Genomic DNA, 22553 nt, shown 5'->3' on the forward strand with positions numbered 1-22553 from the left:
ACTGCGATTTGGATTGGCAGTGGCTGGATGTATCAAAATATTGGTTGTTGGGTGGGTTCTCCAATGACGCTAGGCCCTCTACCTGTTGCACAAAGCCAGTGTCATTATTGTGTACTTATTATGTTTATCAATATCAATCCGATCTCAGGGCTCACCCAGCTAGATGCCCAGTGCTTTAGAGCATATGGTGACAAAGAAATACAGGGGTCACCAAATTTGTGGACATAGCAGTATTGTCCTCCATGCTCAGGGTCAGCGCATGTCCACTGTTCTTGGAGTTTTATGACCTTTGCAGCATGTTCTGCCTCCAAGGGAGTGAGATCCACAGTCCCAGGTGCCTAAATTCAGGGGACCCAACCATAAATGATTTGTTGGTGATAAAGAAATTGTCCGTACTTTGTTTGCAGTGCCATAACCTGCCGAATGACTGCTTGAATTTGTACCTATAGCACTGGGCATCTATTTTGGCTGTCAATCCAATGGGGCTTGGTTATACAACAAAGATGCAGCATACCGTTGACTGTTGCATCACCTGAAAGCTGTCCAAGCCAACCTCCACCACAATGCCGAGCAACATATGGTCATGTATGCTCTGAATCATGGATGAAAACTTGTCATTCATCTCAATTAGAAGGCCCTTGTTTGCTCTGGAGATGAGGGTTTGTTATAATCTAATAAGTGCATGTAAATAAGGTACATATGCTGCACCCTCTTTCCTCCACTTGAAATCTGGCCATTGACCACTGTCATTGCCAGGGGTGTAGGTTTTGGTATAAGATAGACCCAATGCCTCAGGTGCGGACTTCCAAAAGATGGATGGTCGTATTTCACTGTTGCTTCCAAGAATGTCCAGCCGGAATTGTTTCTGCACGGTGTCAGGCTTCCTTGTGACCTTCCCGTACTTGTCCTTCTTTGGTACCAAGAGTGTAACGTGATGCAGATTGGTTTGAAGTGTTCACTAAGCTCGCTTCCTCTGTCATCTTCTTCATTGGCCATCTCTCCCAGTTGAAAATTGGTTTGCATGTTGGGGAGGGGGGAAGTCAGGCAGGGCAAATGGACGTTCTCAGCAATCCTACCCCTTCTTCTATTTCATTTTCCATTATTTTTTTCTGCATTTGTTGCTACCCAGATCTCACTTATGAGCAAAAGTACTAGTCCTCTTTGAAATTTGTGATCTCCCTAATCAGTACTTCCAAGTGTCTGACACCTCTCTCATGTATGTAAGGTATGCGCTGTGACCACCTGAAGGCCCCTAGACCCAGTGTGCATACCACAATGATGACTTCAACTCACTAGCAGCCCCTCCCAGGCTCTGTTGACACAAATGACAGGAAGCAGGGCACTTTCCCCTTTAGGGACTCAATGCTATCAGTACGTAATTGATTACACACACTCCTTTTTGCTGATTTGGGTCAAACAGGGTTTTCACTTGCTCAACTTTCTCTACTATTTCGGTTTTTGCAGTAACTTCAGAATGGGAGGGTGCAAACTCTGGGGGGATCTAGTCATTGATTTTGCACTGAAGTGCCATCAACTATGGTACATGACTTATATACATAATACAAGACAAATATGAGAAGAAAGGGAAAACCCAAGAGGACTTACCCACTTGCTGGGTTGGCGAACTCGTGAGAGAATTGCCTTATCGAGCACTGTGGAGTGGGTAAGTGAAGGGGAGAATTAGTGACAGCTATTGGATAATGGGAAAACCTTTGTAGGGTTGGTGGAGGCCCTAGGAGGTCCATAGTAATGTTGGGTAGATAGAAATATTAATAATCTTCTATGATGAGGATATGGGGTACCAGAGAAGGTACCGGAGATTGGAAGTGGAGGTGAGGGAGAGGACGAACTGGAAGTGAACTGGAATGGTGGTGGAGTAGGTTGGAGGTTGGGTGGAGTTGGTATGGATATCAGTGGGTTGGAGACAGGCCAGAGGTGGGGCAGAGCTCCGAGGGTGATGGGGTGTTGAAGGGACTTGGCTTCAGCGACTCAGAATGGAGCGCTGTGCCCATTATGTCCTCATTGTCCCCAATTTGTCAGGGGAACTGGCAACAGAGGGAGCCAAGGCTGCCAGCGGAAGGGGGCCAGAAGCCCCCCCTCACTACTTAACGATGGAGGCATTAGCAAGGGTCAATTGTTTGTCACACGTTTCATTGGGGTTTATACCAAGGCACCTTTAGACACATCTGTCACTCAGTTCTTGGTTCAGGGTGGAGCAGCAGACAAGTAGAACATGATAGACGTCGTGGGAGAGGGTTTGGATTCAAGGACTTAATATTATAACTGGGGGGAACTATTTACTAGAGTTGTACATGCATACATATAGCAGAGGCAACTGGATCTGAAGGTAAACAAGGGTTACCAAGGGGAAGAAGAAGTACATAGAGAGACTCCACAGGACAAATATAGAATAGGTGAAAGGCCTGAGTTATGTCTGAAGTTTGTGGAGTGGGAGAATTAGAAACCAACTGAATGGTAAGGCCTGGGCCCGTCTATGAATGAGCAGGGGAACTACAGGGGGAGATGTCTGGAAGGGTCTGGAGCCTGGAAGTCATAGTCCAGAATATTGGGGTTGTAGAAAATATGAAATGATAAAACAATAAGGAATAACATGACTGGAGGTAAGGTAGGAGTGGGGAGGTACCGGAGGTACACGACTGGAGGTGCAGAGGTGATGTGGATGTAGATGGGAGGAAGGGCAGAAGAGAGTCGAAGGAGGAGATAGTCCTAGGATCGTTGGCATCGACTGGAGGCAGCAGTGAGAAATTGGGAGGGCTGGTGGAGGTTATAGGAGTTGTCTAAAACTAGGGCAGAGGGAGGTGGAAAATCTGGGATATGACACCTTGGGACCATAGAACAGATGGGAATGGAGGCATTTGCATCCATCCTCCCCCAAAGGAATCCAGCAAATTCCTCTTCTACTGTCCTAATGAATATTAGGTACCAGAGTAAGAGGTTTGACAGACCTGCATACAAGAAGTGTGTGATGAGCTTGACTGTTTTGTCTGGGAATTTGTGTTATGGGAATGGACCTAGAATCTTATGGACCATGACTATAGACAATCAAACCTTAGCCCCTCCAACTTTATTTCTTTGTCAAACCCCATGCCAAGCTTTCCCACTGGGTTTTGGTGCTGGCTGGGGGATTTGTTGAGTTTCAAGGGACTTCCTTTGACCATTGTGATTTTTATATTAGATAGTTAGAAGTCATATGATGTATAAGGCAGATGCCAGAATTGTTCTCTTTATCAAATATACAATCTCAGACTATCACCCAGTGATTGTAACTGTCACCCCAGTGTGCCACCACCTGTAAACCTTCCCTGTAAATCTGACTTGGTCCATATTGATGTCTACATTGATATTCTTACAATCCATGAGGAAACCTCAACAACCTGGTGAGTGCTCAGACACCAGACCTCACTCTTCCTGCTCCCACCCCTTCACTGGGTGGTTGAGCTCCCATTCCTACCCTTCCTGTAGAACCCTACCAGGTCCTACAACCCTTCCTCCCTTCTTGGGAGGGAGAAGTGACTCAGGCAACCCCAGGATGCTTGGCCACATACCCATGGGCCCAAATTCCCACGGTCACTCACTCACTACCATGCGCTAGTCAACCAACCTGCTTGTCCCAACAATTCCCACTACCAGTACATTCCCCTGAGTGCCAAGTAACCAATAGTCGACCACTGGGTTGCTCCCTCAAGGAGTGCCAACTACCCATGCTACCGGTACACTCATATGAGCACCAAGTCGCTGCTAGCCAACTGTTAGGTGGCTCCCTCAAGGAGCCCCCATTATACCCGCTGCCGGTACGCTCCTCAGAGTGCCAAGTTACCACTAGCAAGCCACCACACCTGCTGCCGGTATGCTCCTCGGAGCGCCAAGTTACCGTTAGTACACCCAGCCTCAGATCTCCTCCTGCTCTCCCTTCAATGGCTACACAGCCACCTCCATCCATGAGCAGAACTGCTCAGAATGGGTTCCCCAGAACCCATTCCTGTAACAATTTGTCTATTGGGTTTGGATTAGTTGAACCTGTCAACAGAAATAAAGGAGTGGGAGAAGCTCACTTTATTATAGCCAATCATGGTGGCCAGTCCCCCTGGAAATGCAAACAAACTCCTCTGGCTATTTTGAAGGTTTCTGAACAGGACACTCAAAATTTCTGTTCCCCTTGTTGGTTGTCCACCACCTACATGGATGGCAACCAAGAATAATTTGTTGAGGGCCAAAGCACCTACTTGCCATCATTCAGTTCCACTCCAAGTTGCCCCCTGGCCTGGCAATGAGCCATTCAGGTCTCTCAATGAATACAAAACACGAGTTCTGATTTGGTCAATGTGTAGGTTGTCAAACCCTAGGAAGCTGTAATGTGGGGTGCAGCCCATCTAGCCTCTTCTTTCTGAGAGAGATCAGTGAAGAAGCTTTCCACCTGAGCACTTTGGCCACAGAAAAGCCCTTATCCACTGCCCATGATGGTGCATTCATGCTGGAATAATGACCTGTACCAAGGTTGGAACAATATGAAGCTTGACATTTGGATGGGATTTACTGTGGCTATGTCTAATGGAATCCTCGAGATCTGCAAATGTGCAGCTGGGGAATGCACACATGTAACCCTTTCAGATCAGGATGCACTGGAGAGGGGCAACCTTGGACTGTGCATGGACAACCCAGTGGCCAACCCCTAAGGCTTCCAGGATGTCATTGTGGTTGGGAGGCAGCTTACTCTTACTATGACCCCCATGGATGGTTTGTCATGTTCTTCAATGTTTCACAAGGCATGGGAGAGGAAGTGATGGGGAGCTGTCAGGGCACACACCCTGACTAGCCCAGACCTGGACTTGCATCTGGACCTGCTACACTTCCTGCACACACTTCCGACACTGCACGCTCTGTGCGCCACATGATCCAGCCCCAGATCCTGCCCTCATGTGACTTCTGGGTATCCCCAGAAGTTTTTGCCATATTGGGGCCACTGTGGGAAAGTGAGAAGTTAACCTTTCTTACCCACAGTAGATTGTGCCCTGGACAGGGCTGTTTACAGGTTAGGCTGTGGGCCATAGAGAGGGGTCATGGGGACCTGGGGATTGTCCCCTGACAGGAGCAGATTGTCCACTTGATTTGCAATGGTAGTCTGGTTGACAAGCAATACAAGTTCAAGATCCAGACTGGACCTTCAACACATGGAAATACAATGACAGACACTTGATGATGCTATGGAAACTATTGCTATCATTGCCCAAAAACAACCCACCTTGGAGTAATGCATGCAATGGAATGATCAATCACTACAACAACATTGGCCAAGGGTTTTTCTCCCTTCCTGGCCTAGGACCTTTCCAATATGGAAATTTCTTCATAGGGTAGGTTCCTAATTGGGTAATTTCCCTAGATGGAAAGTACAGTCATCCATATATGGCAATTTTTTTGACAGGGGGAAGTGAAATAAATTGTGAAGAAAAAAACACCTGACAAAGGAACAAGGAATAAAGTTAACACTGAAACACTCTGTTAGCCCTCACACCATCAGGGGAGACATGCATTACCTTCAACATGGTTGGAAGCCATCTTGGAAGCAGTCAAAGCCTTCCTTAGTTCATACGAATTCCAATTCATCAGGTACAAGGTAGCACCCTGCTATTGGGCTATTAGTGACACTCCTTGGGCTAGCTCTCACCTGACAGACATGATAAGAAAGTATTATTCCACAAGTATGAACAAGTGCAGCATTTTTGGGAAAACCACAAATGGGTCCAAGCAAAAACAGTTGCTTCCTTGTTTTTCAGTGTGGCAATCAGCGCTCCACTCCAGGGAACAACTCCCTTGCATGTATACACAAAACCAGATAAAGATCATCACAACATAGCAGCAGGGATCTGTGCTGTTTATGTTTATGGTGTGTCTCAATCACCCTTCTTAGTAAATTCTAGCTTAGGGGGGGGGGGTTTCAGGGTTCTTTGCTCATGGGGAATGTGCGTGGCTTGTCAACCTAGAAGGGAGAGTTATCTTGCAGATACCCCCTGGGGCTTTTGTGCTATTCCCATCAGCTTTGATCACTCACTTTAACATCAATTGTAAAGGTGTGTGAATTAACCAGACTTAGCAAGCAAAGGCCCATGTGTGTGTGTGTGTGTTTTTTCCAGAATTTGAGCCACACTTTGTTGTCACACAGAATTATGAAGTTCCAAATGAGCTAAACACAAAACCATTAAATTGCATAGGTGGAGGTAGAGGGTCCATCGTTTTTTTCAACCCAGCAATGTTTTGGACGGAGCTAGTCACAGGCTCTCGTACTCTTAAGGAGGCTGGGAAGCAGGGTCCCAAACTACAGTGGACTTTGAAGGAGAAGTCAAGGTTATGTTTCCTGCATATACTGCTCCATAGGGGTTGGGACAGATTCTTTGGGATTTAATGGAGGTACAAGATTCAGGAAAGGGATAGGAGGTTGGGTTGGGATGATGGAATGTGTAGACAATTATGTAGAGTGACGATCTGTGAAGAATCCCCAGTGTGCATTACCATTGCAACAGACCCACAATGGGAACCTTAGCTCCCCCTATGCCAGTCACGAATTGGCCAGGGGTCTCTACATAGTCAAAGAAAGCTTCTTGCTCAGGTACATGTTGTGAGACAGCACCAGCTGACTCTTGGCACTGTACAAGGATACCTGACTTAGTGCCAATACTAAGGAATTGATGCCAAGTCCTACCCAGTTCCTATAACCACTCTTTCTTTGTTTCATTAATTATTAATCCTGTCACTCTTTTATTCACAATTATTTGTTGCTCATTAGTTCCAGCTGTGTCGCCTCATGACTCTCATTATATTCAAATATATGATGCTTAAAAGCTTGCGGTACTTTTCCTTTATGCCCTCAGTTCTCTTTGCTTATACATGCAAGACTGAGGTTCATCCTCAATTACTTTACATTGTCATTCTTTTACTCATTCTCATGTTTCCCTACCTAGTACTATTATACATTAGGCAGTTATATCAAATATAGTTCTCTTTGCTTATATGCACGAGACTGAGTACTATTATACATTAGGGTTATGAGCCCAGAGTAACTCTCTGGCTCCAAATCAAGAACTCGCCACAGCACTTAAGCCATGTCAACTTCCAACACAATTAAGCTTGAAACAAAGTCTTCAAGTATGACTATCTCAAATCTGATGGATCAAATTACATGACTTGGAAGGCAATAATTGAACTTGTCCTAACTAATCAAGGACTGCTTGGCTATGTCAATGGCTCCATCATTAGACTGACAACTTCTACCTCAGTCACAACTGATCCCCTGCCCACTACTGCTGCCAGTCCTGCTGCTGCCACCACTGCCACTGCTACTACTACATCTACCTCTACAGCTCTCACTGAAGACACTTGGGACAAGAGCAACTTGAATGCAATGCTCCAGATCCTAGTATCTGTGAATGAAGAAACACAAGTCTATATAAATGACATCAAGATAGTGGCAGGGGCTTGGTCAATCATTAAGAAACACTTTGAGGGAAAGGGACCCAAATCGGTCTTTTACCTCCTTATACAACTTTTCCACAACACAATCCTACCAGAGAAGGACATCCAGTTGCAAATTCAGGAAATAAAGGAGACTGCAGTGAAATTGCACTCACTCAGAATGACAATTAGTGATGAAATCTTAGCCATTGCCATCCTTATGTCATTACCAGATGAATGGGTGAACATTCAAGATATTCTTCTAAACAGTCCTTCCCTGACACTCCAGGATACCATTGACCACATCTTCACACATGATCTCAAACACAAGCAAATGCAAGCTGTTGCACTCATTGCTTGCGATACCAAAAAGTCTTCAAAGCTCAGATCCAAGGTGAAGGGTGTAGATAAGTTGATGTGTGCAAACTGTAAGAAGAAAGACCACACTATAGAGCAGTGTTGGGCTGAAGGGGGGGGCGCTGAAGGGAAGGGACCTCATTGGAAAGATGGAAAGTTGAAAAAGGGTAAGAAGGAAAAGGGTAAGGGTGCAAGTGAAATTAAAAGTGGAATATGTAAGTGAAAAATATATATATATATATGGGGTGTTTTCAGAGTGATATATTTAGGAGAGAGAATGGAATAGTATTTTTTTTTTAAATTTCGGAAAAGGTTTTTTTGAGGGTGCAGGTGAAATTAAAAGTGGAATAACTTTTGACATAAGGTAGGTGTGGTGAGAGATGGTAGAACATGGATGTTACCTTTCCACAGGAAGATGGACAACCCCCTTGAGGTGGTGCATGACCAACGGCCATGAAGTTTGCCAATCAGCTTTGTTGATCACTTGTAGCAGTGGCTCCCATGACTGTTGATCATCTTCCCCTGATCTGGAGCTGTCAGAATCTGGAGAGCATTCCCATGAGCTTGACAGCATGTTTCAAGGTAGGGCCACTTACTGAAGCATTGCACGTGAGCTGTCTTGCTCAACTGGGAGAGGAGAAGGGGATGGTCCAGCACAGTATCGTTGGGAGGCCTGACCAAGACAAGGAGGCCCACATTGTTTACCAAAAATTGGAAACCCTCGGGAGACATGGTGAGCACTTCAGCTTCCACCATTGTGTGGGGGAACCAGGTTGAGTCCCAAGTGATGGATGATACCAAGTGATTCAGCATGAGGATGGGTTCCTGGGAACAACTAGTTATCTCACTAGCTGGTTTTAGTCATGGGAAGAAAGGGACTCATGGAATCAGGCTTGCTAGGGAACTGGAATGTCTTCCCATTCCATTGACAAGTTATATTCTCATTGGTGGAGACACGAGAGAAGGTGAAGCTATACAGCACCTGCATCATGAATAAGAGATCATTGATTAGATTGACATTCATGATGCAATCATGCTGGACATGCACCTTTTTGGTCTAGTGGTGAGAAGGAGAAGGATGTGGGGTGGGGTTGGGAACATGCGAAGTGGAGTCAGGGATGACCAGCTCAGGCCAATCGTTGATGTTGTTGAGGTTGGGGACAGCAAACTCGGCGATGAACTTACGCCAGTCATCATCCCCCCTCTGGAGGTGGACCCCTTTGTGACAGTGGCAGCTGTGTCCTCCTCCATCAATCATCTTCAGCCATGGTCATCTTCTTTCCCTTTCTCCTCTTCAATGCCCAAGTGGCTTGGGCCTTGTACCTGTCTGAGTGGCCTACAGAGTGCTGCAAGCACATGTGCTTTCGTTTTTGGAGGTCAACTTGCATTGGGTCAACGTCCAGAGGGGGGGCTTGGGGGCTCTACATGTGGTTAAGGTAAGTCCATGCATGGTTGAGGATGGAGAGGTCCTGTACTGCTAGACCCCCTCTCTTGCATACGCTCCCACCACTTGGAGGATGATGTTCTCCATCACAACCTCCCCACGGGAAATAGAGGGGAAGGGGGCCCCCTGACAGACATGTGATGCCAGTGACATCCATGTGGGAACAGTGCCAGCCCGATTCATGGTGGTGTCCATGAGAAGGACAAGAGGAGAAACACAGACAGCCAGTGCCAATGTTATGAATGGAGAGCTGGTGCCATGTGAGCAAGAGTGAGTGGAAATAATACGATATACTTACTTTTCATCTTTTGTCCATTGAATGTGTTCATGCTGTAGGATCATTACGAAGGATCATTCCCAGCAATTCTGGGAGGGGGGGGCTTACCAGGCACTCAGATCCTAACTCGAGAATCTGATGGAGGCCTCATGCAGCATAAAGGATATTCGCTCCTAAGTGGCACTGGCCAGCAAGCGTCTTGAATGATTTGGCTTTATTTAAAAGCCGATTTGCATCGCCAGCAAGGAGTGAAGTGGGAAGAATGCTTCCATCCACTTCATGGGGCTGGTGTGTTATTTTGGCAATAAATCTGCTTTCCTGACCTGCAGGGGTGTAGTCAAGGAGGGCGAGACAGCACTGTTGCACCCAGTACTGGATGCACTTGTGTCCATGTACTCGCTGTGGACGACTGGGGATCTCCACAGGATTTGGATATGCTGGGAAGGTAGACAAGTACTGTGTCCACATTAGGGCTAGCCTTGTCTGAAGGAGCCCAAAGAAAATGCCTTGAAACATATGCCTTGCAGGAAGTATGCGAAACCAGTGTGACGATGAGAGGGATGTAGATGTTGGGGAGATCCCCCCCTGTTTTTTCTCCTCATTTTTTGTGAGGGTTTTTTGGTACTTGATCCAGTTTTCAATCCTGGGGGGATGGGGATGGTGGAATGCCCTTGGAAGTATGATATGATCTCTGCAAGCTCAGTGGGGACCCAGCTGTCATCCCAGATCAGTGATTCCATAGCAGTAGAAAGTGTCGGTAGTGATGGTTTTGGAACAAGTATCAGCAGCGATGAGCGATGAAAAAAATAAGCAACCACATCATGCAATGCTTGCCCAATTTAGTTTATTCATTCTTCGAGCTTGTTATGCTTATGGAATTGATCGACTGTTAATTCATTTGCTCATTTCCTTTGGGGCAATCCACCGAAAAAAAACCATTGAGGCATTTACATATGGATGATCATTTTCCATGCATTTTTGCAGTGCACCCAGTATCCATAACTGCTTATTCATGGGACTTCAACCAATGATCACAGTGCGTAATTGGTGTCAGTAAAATAAGCGTTACAGGGAATATAATAAATGAGATATAAGGCAAGGTTGACAAACTTAACTAACCGTGGGAAGATTCTGGGTGAGCAGCTTGCCCAGAACTTTCCCACGGTTTGATGGCACATGGATCCAGTAGTATCCCAAATACAAGATTGTAGCCATATTGACTGGGGGATGAACAAGCGTAATGATAAGTCATGGAAGAGCAACTCATCCAGGACTGGTTGGAGGCCCATACAGTCGTTGACCAATAAGGGCAAATGCACCCACAGGGCCAAAAATAAAAATATACAAGTGCTTGACACCATGAAAGACTTGCCAACTATATGGCCATGATAGGGACAAGAGAGCCAGGGGTGGGGCTCTATAGCGTACCCATTCTGCACTGCTAAGCCAACCCAACAGGGCATTTTCAATAAGGGGCCCCGAATGCATAAGGGAGAGCTTTGAGTCACAGCCTGCACCATGGCACATCGTGGCAAGGGGCCCCTGTTGACCAGGCCCTGTTGGGTCAGCTTAGCAGCACAAAGTGGGTACCAAGCCCAAAACAACACTGTAAAGTCAAAAGGATTAGAATAAAAACAAAATGGAGTACGATCAGGATGTCTAAACGATGGAAAATAAGAATGAAAGAGATTGGGCAGCATTCATACCCCAAAATTATTCAAAGCATCCCCCAAGCTATCAAGGTTGGCATTTTGGAGGTAAGCCAGGTTCAGAGTTGTGGAATCTGTTGAAGTCCTAGCTGACTTGCAGCATCATGCATCAGCAAACCCAACCAGGAGGTATGAGAGCTCATAGAGATATATTTGCCCACAGAGGACTATTAGCTCTATGAGCACCCGGAGCCCATGTTTAATTCGCAAAAATGCAAAAAAATAAAAAGCTTGACTACAGTATCATGTGACTGGCCACAGTCAAGTTCCTACCCTAGGGTCAACTGGACAACAGTCTACTTAACTTGCAACCCCTCATGTGGCACTGCACACCAAGGGCACACAACCCAATTGACATATACACTGAATTTAGGGTTATAAATAGGGTTAATCTGAATGGGGGGAAATGGGGGGGGAAAATGAGGGGAACATTGAGGGGGGGAATGGGGGGGAATTAGGGGGGATGAGGGAGAAAATGAGGGGGAATTGGGAGGGGGAATGAGGGAAATTAAAGGGGGGAAATGGGGGGAAAATGAGGGGGGAAATGGGGAAATTTGAAGGGGGGGATGAGGGGGGGAATGAGGGGGAAAATAGGGGAAAATGGAGGGGGGAATGGGGTGACATTTGGAGGGGGCAATGAGGGGGAAATGAGGGGAAAATTGAAGGGGGGGATGGGGGGAGAATTGCAGAGGGAATTGGGGGGGGGGGAAATTGAGGGGGGGTTGAAGGGGGAAATGGGAGGAAAATGAGGGGGAACTGGGGGGTTTCTAAAAACTTGAAAAAAAGTCAGGGAAAATTAAGGAAAATTCAGAAAATTCAGGGAGAAATGGGGGACTTTCAAAAAAATTGAGAAAAGGAAAATTTCTAAGAAATCAGGGAAAATTAGGGAAAATTCAGAAATTTTGGGAAATGTTAGGGAGAGAAATTTCAGGACATTTAGAAATAATTTAAAAAAATTGAAATCACCTTTCTATCATAAAATTTTTGCTATCTGAAAATTTCAAGGCAAACTCCAAAATCCAAAAATTTACACTATATATTTCATCTCCTTTCTCACCCAAAACTCACCCAATTTTGACAATTCAAAAGGCTTGGTATGGATGTATGGATGATATCTGAAGGATACATCAGCTTTCTGTTTGCTTTATTGGGCTGTATTTTAAATTTACTCTTTTTGGGACACTTTTCAAAACTGATTTATACCCTACATAACATGCATGGTTACATTGCCACACTTAAGTGCTTTCCAATGCACAGATAGAATCATCAAAATTGGATGAGTTTTGAGCAATGGAGTTTTCCTCAAATTTTACAAATAGCAATAAACAAAGTGCTGTATCTCAGCATATTCCATGGATACATCAGTAAACACAAAAGGTCTATGAGGTCTATGAGCCTGCTGAGATCATAGAGCTCATAGAGCCTTTGGAGCCTTTGGAGCCTTTGGAGTGATGAGGATGGCTATTTTCCACACATTTACAGAAACATATATCCATATTACCATTGCACTACTGGTGCCAAGATAACTCAGCAGATTCCATGGAGACATGAAGACCATTCATTAGTAAAAAAAAAACACAAAGCTCTATGAGCTCTATGAGCCCACTGAGCTCATAGAGCTTTTCGAGTGATGATGATGGCTATTTTACATGCATTTCCAAAAATGGTTATCCATATTATCTTTGCACTTCTGCATCCTTATGAGAACAAAATCAGATATATATTTCATTTTCTTGACTCTATGTGTAGAGGGTGCACAGCAAAAGACTCAATTTGCTCACAGAGCTCTGAGAGGTCTGAGAGGTCTGAGAGGTCTACACCAGGTTTGCTGATGTGGAGTCAAGATATGTGTAGGGAGGTGAAAGGGGGAATGAAAGGTGAGCGCTGGAAGGGCCTGGACAGTGCTGACTGGACATTCCGGAATGGGTACTTGGTTGGCAAGGGGGGGGAGTTTTGTTCTTGAGGTATTGGAGCTCATAATTGGAGAGACTGTGAGATGGAAATGTAATGATGAGGTTGGTTGATCGCCACGCTGTCCTTGCAACAAAGAAAAGCACAGACATTTCCACAATGCAGATGACCTAGCCAGTTAAAAAAGGAAAACATGACAACAAGATGATGAGCTTGAGCACTAACAGCAATGCAATGAAGTCGATTACTACACTGTCCTTACAAGCAAGGAAAGCACAAAAAGTGCAGTCATTTCAAACACATCTATCCAACCCCTGAGATGCAGATGATAAAGGTAAAATGTTATAGGAATGGACCTAGAATCTTATGGTCCATGACTATGAACAATCAAACCTTTGGTCCCTGCACCTTTATTTCATTGTCAAACCCCATGCCAAGCTTTCCCACTGGGTTTTGGTGCTGGCTGGGGAATTTGTTGAGTTTCAAGGGACTTCCCTTGACCATTGTTGTCAGAGACCAGGTTGAGACAAGGGAAAGTCTCCATGGCAGAGGGCTTCGGCCTCAGCGACTTATGCCAGGAGCGCTGTGCCAAGTAACACGTCCGTGCCCTAACTTACTAACTGGCAACCAGAACTGAAGGGGGGTAAACTCTAGTCAATTTTATTACTGAAGTGTAACCTATGTACAAGTTGGGTATATATAGTTACAGCGAAGATGGGTCCACAAATGGTGGAGCCAAGCGGAGTGGAGCTAACGGGGTTAAACATTAGCCGACTGAATATTACCGACAAGTTGGGTTACGGGGTTAACGGAAAGGCAGGTGATAACCCAGAAACAGAAAGGAGGGATAGGCCCAAAGGTGGGCTCTGCAGGGCAGGCGAGTGTATTGCCCAGCAGAGGCAGGAGTGCGCTAGTGGACATCGGAGCTGTCCGGAAGTCTTCAGGGCTCCATACTTAGGGAGGCATAGGCAATAAATTGAAAGGAGGGGGTGGTGACCATCGAGGGGTACCGAGGGGATTGCGGAATATGGGAGCTCTGAGGTTAGTGGAGAAGGAGCAGAGGTAGACTGGAGGGATCGGAGGTACCGGAAGTTGTTGGACAGGGATGGATATGACAATTGTGACTTTTATATTAGATAGTTAGAAGTCATATAATGTGTAAGGCAGATGCCAAAAAATGTCTTTCCTTATCAAAATACATAACCCCAAAACCTTGTACCACATTGTAACTGCCACCATTTTCCTACCCTTCCTGCAGTACCCTACTGGGTCCTACAACCCTTCCTCCCTTCTTGGGAGGGAGGAGTGACTCAGGCAGCCCCAGGATGCCTGGCCACGTACCTGCAGGCTCAAATTCCCACAGTCACTCACTACCGTGCACTGGTCAATCAACCTACCTGTCCCAACAAATCCTGCTACTGGTACGCTCCCCTGAGTGCCAACTACCCATGCTACCAGTACACTCATATGAGCGCCAAGTCACTGCTAGCCAACTGTTAGGTGGCTCCCTCAAGGAGCCCCCACTATACCTGCTGCCGGTACACTGCCAAGTTACCGTTAGCAGACCACCACACCCACTGCTGGTACGCTCCTCAGAGCACCAAGTTACCATTAGTACACCTGGCCTCGGAACTCCTCCTGCTCTCCCCTCAACAGCTATGCAGCCACCTTCGCCTGTGAGCAGAATGGCTCAGGTTGGGTGGAACCCATTCCTGTAACATAAAAGCAAGAAAAGCTCCCAACACCAAGGATGAAGCAGGAAAGAGTAAATAAAAGGCACACACCTGAATAGAGATACAATAATGGCAAATGGGATAAAATTGGCTACTGCACTATACTTGCAGTCAAGATGTTCCAACCAACAAGGTACAGACGCTCCAATCACATGTTTTCCAACCTTTTAAGGTGCAGAGAATAAGAGTGAAAGCAATGAGGTATGGTACAATAATGACAAATAGGGGAAAATGGTCGCTGCATTGTACTTGTAATCAAGAAGAACACAGACATTCCAATCGCATGTTTCCAACCTTTGAGGTGTAGAATGAGAGTGAAGGTGATGAGGTATGGTATGATAATGGCAAACAGAGGAAATTGGCCACTGCGTTGTACTTGTAATCAAGAAGAACACAGACGCTCCAATCACATGTTTCCAACCTTTAAGGTATAGAATGAGAGTGAAGGTGACAAGGTACGGTACAATAATGGCAAACAGGGGAAATTGGTCACTGCATTGTACTTGTAATCAAGAAGAACACAGACATTCCAACTGCACGTTTCCAACCTTTGAGGTGTAGAATGAGAGTGAAGGCAACGAGGTACGGTACAATAATGGCAAATGGGGGAAATTGGTTGCTGCATTGTACTTGTAATCAAGAAGAACACAGACACTCCAATTGCACCTTTCCAACCTTTAAGGTGTAGAATGAGAGTGAAGGCGATGAGGTAAGCTTCGATAATGGCAAACAGGGGAAATTGGTTGCTGTGTTGTACTTGTAATCAAGAAAAACACAGACACTCCAATCACATGTTTCCAGCCTTTAAGGTGCAGAGGATAAGAGTGAACGCGATGAGGTACGCTATGATAAAGGCAAACAAGGGAAATTGGTCGCTGTGTTGTACTACTTGTAATCAAGAAAAACACAGACACTCCAATCGCACGTCTCCAACCTTTAAGGTAGAAAAAATAATGAGGTGCAGGTGCTATGCAGGGGCAGACGTGATGGGATTGGTTGCTGTACTGTCCTTGGGTCTCCAACAAGAAGAGTACAAACATTCCAATTGCACATCTCACAGAGATATGAGCATCGGCCAGCTGCAAGTATGTGGGCAAAGAGGAAACCGGATATACCTGCAACAATTGTACAGTTTATTATTATCGGATTCACCTGCAACAATGGCATTACCTAAGTAGTTCAAGTATAGTTGTTTATTGATAAAATTAGAAGAAAAATTAGTCCATGATGCAAATGGTACAAAAGGATCACATCAGATAAGATGTGTCCATGGTTTGGCAACATGTTTCATGTAGCGAGGCTGATCAAGATCCGGTTCAAGCACAATTTGCCAGTTGCTACCCTAAGGGTGGTATTGAAGCATCTCAGCACTCAAGTGGGTGATAGATGGTGTTTCGCCATTCCTCATCATCTCAGCATAAGCCCAACGTGCAACACAGCAAATCATGAAATCCATAGGGCCTGATGTTGGCCACATAGGCACTGAGACTTTTGACAAGTCCTGAGGCTGGAGAGAATGGGCACTAACAAGAACCTTGAAATGATGGAGTTCAAGTCAAAAGGTTCTTGATGTACCCTAGACTGCAGCCAAGTGGCTGTAAACATGATGCCCTCCATAGGATGAGTGCGATCCCTTTGATTGGGGGAGGGTGCTGTTGTGGGGAGCAGGGAATGAGATTTCTTGTACTGGAGGAACGAGTGAAGGTGATTGATTTTGTTGGCCTTTGGAGGTGCAATGTCCATGAGAGCCATGATATCAATGTGATCATGCGTAAATGCCACATCTACATATGGCAAATCTAACATGAAGTGGTGATTGTTGAGCGAGCTGACATAGATGTTGGAGGAACAGGATTTCTGTAAGGGGTTGGTGTAGGTGCCAACCCTGGTTAGCCTAGTTCCTCAGGCTGCCAACAAAAGTAACTTGTACGAAGTTATTATTTGCAACAGTATGGGAGGAAAGGCTAAGTTGCTCTTTCCACTTTCCCACACTATTGTATGTACTTTGTATATACATGTTTATTACAAGACATACAATTATGTAATGGGAAATAAGGGGTGGGGTTGCCACTCCTTACAATTTCCCCTCTGAATGCAACTTCTCAGCCATTTTATCATGATTATCCATGCACTTGAAGAGCATCTCCATAGATGGTGGCTCATGCTGCCCACCCTTCCTTGAACGATGCATTGCATAAACTCCTTGGGCATGGCACTTTTTCAACCAAGCTGGCTCTGCATCCTGTACATCAACTATGGTGAGGCAATACCAGTGGCCAAGAGGAACCAGGGCCGACAACATGGATTGTGAGGGGGCAGCCATGCCACTACGGTCACTCAGTGGCATGGCATGATGCCCAGGAGCAGTCATAGGAAGACACTCCAGCTCTATCACCATGGTGTCGACATATTGAATGAAGCCGCTGCCTGATGCCTCCTGACGATTTAGGCTCAAGGACAGCAACGAGGCTACAGCAGGGGTAGGACCGTGGCCCATTAGCAATGCAGCGGTTTGTTGAGTGGGTGATGCAAGGATTGGCAAAGGTGGGGTGTCGGGGTGTCAGGGACTGCCTCCACTCAGCAGCACCGATGCCTCCAGCCTTTCATCGTTTGGCCTTGAGAATGGTAGAGGAACGACAGGTGCATTGCAGTCTGGCAATGCAACATTTCCTGTCTTGCAAAGTGATGAAGAGGTATCAGGTGAAGAATGACCCAAGGGTGGGGAGTGAGTTGTAGGTGCAAGAGAGGATTTCTGTGCCTCATGGCACTTCTTGTACTCCTGGAACGAGATTTTTGGTCTCTCAGCACTCGTTACTGTGGAAGATGGGGGAGAATTAACATGGGACATGCCCCCTACCCCTGGAGTCTTGATACCCACAGCACCAAGAGAAGAACAATCAGGGAGAGGAGACGTAAGGAGGGAATGGGATGGAGTTGTGAGGGGGACTGTTGGTGCCGAAGATGGGGGAGGATTAACATGGCTTGTGGCCCTTAAGGAACGTGAAGTCTTGATACTCATGGCACCAGGAGAGGAACGATCAGGGAGAGGAAATGACCTGGACACAAGGGGGGAACGGGATGGAGGAGTTGTGATGGGCACAGCAGCAGCAGGCACATGATGGCTTGAAGCAATGGGATCAGTTGTACAGTATCGATGTCCATCACATCAGGATCACTCTGCAATCTTAGCCTTTTTTGAGGGCATCTGGCAGATTGCCGATCAGGCCTGTACTTGTGCCAATTACTGACGATGTGGTATTCATGGGCAGACAGTTGCCTCTTCTTTTTCCCATGTCCCCATTCCCAGATCTCTTGACATCTAGTGGCATGTGAGTCGCCATCCTGCACATCTTGCAAGAGTGTCATGACCCGGAAATTCCCACGGTCAGGTGACCACTGCCCACACCTTCTCCCTCCTCCGCTTCGACCCCATCAACTCCACTGCCTGCCCAATGCTGCCTGGACAAGCCTGTCATCCCTCCCCATCACAAGCCTATGAGTCATTCCTTATTACTCATGTTTTCTTGATGGCCATGCACAGCCATCCGTCTCCCATGCTCTTTGTTTGTTTTTGTTCCTTCTTAAAGCCACCTGCAATCTCCATGAGATCTGGCAACTTATTCCTATTCATTCCGTTATACTTAAATACCGGTTGTACACTACCTTGTACTTTAGTTTGAAAATCAACTAGGGTTACCCCCCATGCTTTCTGTCTGAACTCAGTCGCATCCCCTGTACTCTGAAATATCGGGGCTGCATCAGTATGAGGCGCAATGCTCACAAATGAGTTGTTGAAGCCAAAACCCTGCTTCGCCATGATTGTCACCCCCACCCTTAATGGGCTGTTATGCTGAAGCAGTGGACCTTAATGGTTGCCAACAGCAAGTCACAGTAACGTTTCCCACACCCTGACAAAGAGCTGACCAGTGGCACGCACACTCTGTTGGTCACTGGAAAATTTTCAAGCTGCCGATTCAACCCTTTCACCATACTCGGATGAGTCCTCATCATTTTCTTGATGGGGAGGCTCAGAGTGAGGATGGAATTCATCATCACTAGAGCTCCCAGCTCCATCATGCCAGGTGGTAGACACTACTCTATGGCCAAGTACCAAAGATGATGGACAGGGTGAAAGACAGGCTGGAGGCACAACAGGAAAGAGGCCATGGCCAAAAAAAGACTTGATTTTCCAACACAGTTCCTCCTCTGTGTAGAGCGGGTTGTGTGGAGGATAGAGTGTGTCTGCGAGGGCCAATTCCACTGGAGTTGAGAGGTCAGGCGAACCTGGATAGCCATGGGCTGGCTTGATGATCCAGGGTGTTGGGTGAATGGGTATGAACTTGAGCTGCTTAAAAACAATGTCCCTTGACTGCTTAGTGGAAGCAATGCGGACTGAACTGCCATCTTATGACTGTTAACATCCGAATTCGACCAGCCACCTGGCACAAAATCTTGCTGAAGACTGGCCCCACTCCCAACAACTTGAACCCCACAGACAGGAATGCCGTGACAGGATAGCCTTGCCATTGTTGAACCCAGCAATGGGCAGTCATCCAGGAAAGGGAGCTCAAACACAGCACCCACCAGCTCATCATCCATGCCCAAAAAATTACCATCATGACCACAAAGAAGCTGCTCGATGTGACAATGACAGTACCATCGACCAACACCACCCAATTCGTAAGCGAATGTAAATACTTGATGTACATTGTTGATCAGATCCTCAAGATTTCTCCCCCAACATCTTAGCTTGTCCTTCCATTCAAAAGAAGCTTCAGTTAACCCATCTCATGTTCGAGGCATCGGCACACATTGTTTGACTAGAAGAAAATCGCCCTGGATTGCATCTGTCAGGGCACACACCCTGACCTAGCCCACACCCACACTCGCACTGGCACTTGCACCTGCATCCGCATGCACACCCAGCCATTGCACCCCCTGCATGTGCCCGGTGCCAGACGCTCTGTGTGGCCGGATGCCCCAGGCCCCGGGTCTCAGGCCTCATGTGACTTCTGGATATCTCAGAAGTTTTCATTATATTGGGCCACTGTGGGAAGGTGAGAAGTTAGCTTCCTTCTCACCTTCTTACCCACAGCAGTGTGCCCTGGACAGGGCTGTGTCCCTTTAGGTTGTGGGCCATGGGGGGGGGGGGGGGGGGGGGGTCACAGGGACCTGTGAGATGTCCCCTGACAGCATCCAACTGTGAGAAGAGGTCAAATTGAGACTGCATGAACGTCTCAACATGGTGGATTGTCAGGGCACACCCACCTGACCCAGCCCCACCTGACCTGGTGCCCCACCATCCGCTCCTCCTGACCTCCCCCTCTTCCCCTTTTACTCTTCTCTTTCTTCTCTCCTCTCTCTTCTCTTCTCTTTCCTCTTTATTCTTTTCTTATCACACGGACGACTTCCTTTGTATCAATGTACCATTGACTTGGCTGCAGTGTAACGTGCCTGGACCCCCATTTCAGCAACTGGTGTACAGGGAAAACACCTATTCTTTGCCTGAATGAGGCAGGAGACTATGGGTTCGACCATCCCCATGTTGCTTTCATGATCTTTGTTGGGAGATATCTTTCCATGAACGATTTCTACCAAAGTTCAGGGAGAGTGGCCCATGGTGATGGTGTTGGGATGAGTCTTACACTGCTCCCTAGCCCCCCCCCCCCTCCCCCCCGCATATTCTGGAGACTTTTCAAGGATCAGTGGCCATGGCATTGATGTCTTATCATCATGTTGATAAATGTCATAGGTCGTTCCCCTCTGCTCATCTAGACAGCATTCATTGCCAGATGGACTGCATGACTTTGTGCAGTTCCCACCCAGAAATGGTCCTCTGTTCTTTCTGCTATGGACAGCAGCACCACCAGCTGTCTGGATATGACTTTGACATTCCATGGGGCAAACCATTTGTGCCACATGACACCTCCCTCACTCAGACTTCTTCCTCTCACTCCCAAGGCAATGACTATGATGTCTCTTCCCTCGTACCTCAGTTGAATCTTCTATTCTCTTCTCTTGAAGCAGGCAATTCACTCGTTGTTCCACATGGGTCCACTCCCCCCCCCCCCCCTGCACTTACTTCCCTTCCACCTCAACATGCCAACAATGCATTTCAAGTCAATTTGGCCTTGCAACAGGCATTGGCCAAGTCCACTGCTATGGTGCCTATGCAAGTGCATACTATCCTCCAGGAGCTGCAAGGAAAATGTCTTGTCTGCTGGCATCATGGCTGTTCTGCTGCTCACCCAACAAACCAGTGCAAAGGTATGGATTGGTGGAGTGGATGGAGAAGAGAGGGATCTGTAGGTGGGGATTTTGCCTGGAAACATGCACGGTTCATCAACTCCACTGCTGGCGATACCAGAGGCAATTGTTGGAAGTGTCTGCTGAACCCAGATTGGTGGCCCATTCATCGGAACAGCAGCACACATGGATGTCTGTTTCCCAACATCATCTAGATGATCTGGATCATTGCACATTCTGATGAGCTTCGAAGTGCACTTGCCACTCACACCAGTGATCCAACGATCTTGACAATGGATGGATTTGTTGAATGGTGTTGATGAAGGTTCAACAGTGATAAAAAGTGGAGGAATTTTTCTACCCAGCTCATACTGTTCTTTCACCATGGGTGTCAGATTCATGTTGGTTAGAATTACAAGTATTTCATATCTCTCCCTCGCATCTGCTGTATGCCTGTGATTCTGTCCAACCTCACAGATGCCATACATGCTTATGCACATTCTTATGATCTCACCTCTAGCTTTCATCCTCTTTGTTGCTTTGCTCGTACTTGTGTTCCACTGAATGCTTCAGCCTCCATGCCCTCTTCATGCCTGCTGTTGCACATCGGTCTGTGTACTTTTCTGGCATCGGCTGCACTGCCTTACTGTAGTCATTTTGTACTTGAAACAGGTCCCTTCATTGGAACAGTAATATAAAAGCAAGTGAATGTGTTCACTTGAAACCTTAATATGGAAGGTAATATAAAAGCAAGTGAACGTGTCCACTTGAAACCTTAATATGGAAAGTAATATGAAAGCAAGTGGATGCATCCACTTGAAAACCCTAATATGGAAAGCAATATAAAAATGCAATGTTTTGCTTTACGTTCCATGATACCCTGATGCTACACATCACCCATCCATTCCCATCCTGATGATCTGTACAACATAAGCCACCATTGGATCATTATGTAGGGTGAGTTGCAATGTTGAAAAATGACACATTCACTTGGAAACTCCCATAATGTCCAGAGCCTAAGGAACAAACTTGATATAAAGGATCAGTCCACACTTGAAAGGAAAGCAATGCAAAGTACCAGGGCACACCCGCCTCACCCGCCTCCACCTGGCTCCACTCCACCTGCTACCCCCTTCTCCCCCTTCCTATCTCCTCCTCCCTCCCCTTCCCCCTCTTCCTTCTTCTCTGTCTCATTCTCTATTCTTTCTATTTCTATTTACACAGATGACTTTCCTTGATCAATGTACTACTAACCCACCCGCGACCCTTGCATGACACACCCAGCCCCGGATGCTCCAGATGACCCCCGGGTACACCCAGCACGCACGCCTGCAGCGGATCCCTTTGGGATCCCCCATGGGGATACCTGGGTGGCTGGGGCTGTGCATGGGGACGACGTGGCAACTCTCATG

At 46.6% G+C, this 22553-nt stretch overlaps 3 protein-coding genes across 3 annotated transcripts; 1 reads left to right on the forward strand and 2 right to left on the reverse strand.

The window, feature by feature from the left end:
• Positions 1-8322: 8322 nt before the first annotated feature.
• On the forward strand, positions 8323-10343 carry EI90DRAFT_3019934 (uncharacterized protein; the record flags this gene model as incomplete). The annotated part of the gene is made up of 7 exons (XM_039057423.1): positions 8323-8554; positions 8883-9090; positions 9198-9257; positions 9433-9525; positions 9768-9830; positions 9872-9987; positions 10177-10343. 7 exons carry the CDS (start codon positions 8323-8325, stop codon positions 10341-10343), a joined length of 939 nt encoding a protein of 312 aa, XP_038911076.1.
• A 7112-nt stretch (positions 10344-17455) lies between these two features.
• Positions 17456-18100, reverse strand: EI90DRAFT_3130563 (uncharacterized protein; the record flags this gene model as incomplete). The annotated part of the gene is made up of 2 exons (XM_039064317.1): positions 17456-18017; positions 18072-18100. 2 exons carry the CDS (start codon positions 18098-18100, stop codon positions 17456-17458), a joined length of 591 nt encoding a protein of 196 aa, XP_038911077.1.
• A 2396-nt stretch (positions 18101-20496) lies between these two features.
• EI90DRAFT_3019936 (uncharacterized protein) lies at positions 20497-21629 on the reverse strand (the record flags this gene model as incomplete). Its single annotated transcript, XM_039057424.1, has 3 exons — positions 20497-20666; positions 20978-21092; positions 21144-21629. The coding sequence occupies 3 exons, from the start codon at positions 21627-21629 to the stop codon at positions 20497-20499; spliced, it is 771 nt and encodes a 256-aa protein (XP_038911078.1).
• Between the last annotated feature and the right edge of the window lie 924 nt (positions 21630-22553).

This window comes from Cantharellus anzutake, assembly GCF_015039405.1.
Source record: "Cantharellus anzutake strain C23 chromosome Unknown EI90scaffold_67, whole genome shotgun sequence".
Lineage (NCBI taxonomy): Eukaryota > Fungi > Basidiomycota > Agaricomycetes > Cantharellales > Hydnaceae > Cantharellus > Cantharellus anzutake.